The sequence below is a fragment of the Equus caballus genome, chromosome 7, assembly GCF_041296265.1.
Source record: "Equus caballus isolate H_3958 breed thoroughbred chromosome 7, TB-T2T, whole genome shotgun sequence".
NCBI classification, from domain to species: Eukaryota; Metazoa; Chordata; class Mammalia; order Perissodactyla; family Equidae; genus Equus; species Equus caballus.
Window position 1 is genome coordinate 33,576,877 of NC_091690.1, and position 2,015 is coordinate 33,578,891.

Consider the following 2,015-nt stretch of genomic DNA (forward strand, 5'->3'; position numbering starts at 1 on the left):
GTTAGAGAAGAGTCCATTTTCTCACGACTAAGCAGAGATCCAGGAAGATGAGGAGATTTCCTTAGCTCATGCAAAAGCTAGAGGAAGTGCTTAAACTGGATAACAGAATTCCAGCATGGATGGAAGTAAGATTCATTAAGTGCCTTGCATTTAATTCTCTCAAAAACCCCATGAAGTCAAGATCATTGTCTCTCTTTTAAAAAAAAGAGAGATTAATATTTAGAGACATTGACTTATTTGCTCAAAGTCACACAACTACTAAAAAACAGAGCCAGGATACAAAATCAACTCACTATATGCCTCACAAATTGCCATTTCCTCTACTACCACGGAAGGTGGCCTATTCACCTCACCCACATGACACACTCTGCAGTCTCCAGACCTCAGTTCTCTTTCTCTATTCAATACCAATTAAACTTAGATCCTTAATTGAAAACAAACACATTAATAAACAAAGCATTGTATCTCCTTCCTCAAATACTACTCCTTTCTCGAGAAAATATTTTTCTTCTCAAAGTTTTCCTCAGGGCAGCTTTGACGTCCTTGTTCCTCAAACTATAGATCAATGGGTTTAACATGGGCACCACAGTGGTATAGAACAGGGAGGACACTTTCCCTTGGTCAAGGGGCAAAATAGAAGGTGGTTTGAGATACATGAAAGCTGCAGAACCATAGAAAACAGAGACCACAATTACGTGGGAGCCACATGTACTGAAAGCTTTGGACCTGCCCTCAGTGGAATGAATGTGGAGAATGCTGGAGAGGATTAGAGCATAAGAGATGAAGATGGTGACAATGGGCATTCCAGTGCCAATGGAAACAACTATGAAGACCACCAGCTCATTGACATAAGTGCTGTTGCAGGAGAGTTCAAGGAGAGGAAGAATGTCACACATGAAATGATTGACAAGGTTGTCAGCACAGAAGGTCAGACTTGCTAGGTTTCCCGTATGGGCCAAGGCCCCTGAAAACCCCATCACATATGTGCCCAACAAGAGGAGTAAACAGACCTGAGGAGACATGGTGACCATGTACACCAGTGGTTTACAGATGGCAACATAGCGGTCATATGCCATCGCTGACAGGAGGAAGGACTCAGAGATGACAAAGAAGCAGAAGAAAAAGAATTGAGTTATACACCCTGCATGCAAGATAACGTTCTGATTTGACACAAAACTCTTCAGCATTTGGGGGATGATGGTGGTGGAGTAACAGAAATCTATTAAGGAGAGATTGAAGAGGAAAAAGTACATGGGGGTGTGCAGGCGAGAGTTCAACCCAATTAGTATTATCAGGCCCAGGTTCCCCACCACGGTGACCAGATAGAAACCTAGAAACAGGAAGAAGAGAGGTATCTGGAGCCCTGGCTGGTCTGTTAAGCCTGCAAGTATGAACTCTGTCACTGAAGAGTTCTCGTCTGCCATTCTCCTCAGGAGACGAATACAGGAGGGGCGTCTGTGGAGACAAGAAAAGAGAACCATTTAGAAAGAAAGAAACACCACCACCACCGTCCAGTATCAAATCCCAATTCTTGAGAGTGGAATAAAGAGGAAGAATTTTGGAATTTTGGTATGATAGGAAGGTTGTTAACTGTCTGCTGTGGATCTCTCTACACAACCCAAGTGACTTTTACTGTCAATGAAAAATATGAAGATAAACTTAGTCTCCAGAGTAAGAACTTGTGCTTCTAGAGAAAAAAATACCAAAAATAAGATAGAAGTCTCTTAGATTTTAATTCAATCCATTTCTTTGTCCTTCTCTCTCCTACCTCTTCTTCAGTTACTGAAACTTGGTCCTCTTCCCTGGACAGTGTCCTAACTGGCAGATGCCACCAAGATTCTGCTCAGAGCTCCCATCTCTGGGTCACTGCTGTCAGATCAAGAAAGTGAGGTCACATTTTTACAAGATCTCTTAGCTCAAGTGGCTTTAGGTTTGATGATAATTTTTTAAGCTAACTCTTACTTAAGTGGTTACTATGAGAGGCTGTGTACTAAGAGCTACGTTATAATATTATC

The 2,015-nt window shown here is 41.9% G+C and overlaps 1 protein-coding gene across 1 annotated transcript; it reads right to left on the reverse strand.

Moving 5' to 3' along the window:
• Positions 1–473: 473 nt before the first annotated feature.
• On the reverse strand, positions 474–1,436 carry OR8B12H (olfactory receptor family 8 subfamily B member 12H). Its single transcript, XM_001502090.4, has one exon. The coding sequence runs from the start codon at positions 1,422–1,424 to the stop codon at positions 474–476; it is 951 nt and encodes a 316-aa protein (XP_001502140.2). The 5' UTR covers positions 1,425–1,436.
• Positions 1,437–2,015: the final 579 nt, after the last annotated feature.

What these genes read in the sequence shown, in the direction of transcription:
- OR8B12H (XM_001502090.4), bottom strand. Translation starts at nt 1,424, where the DNA reads ATGGCAGACGAGAACTCTTCAGTGACAGAGTTCATACTTGCAGGCTTA.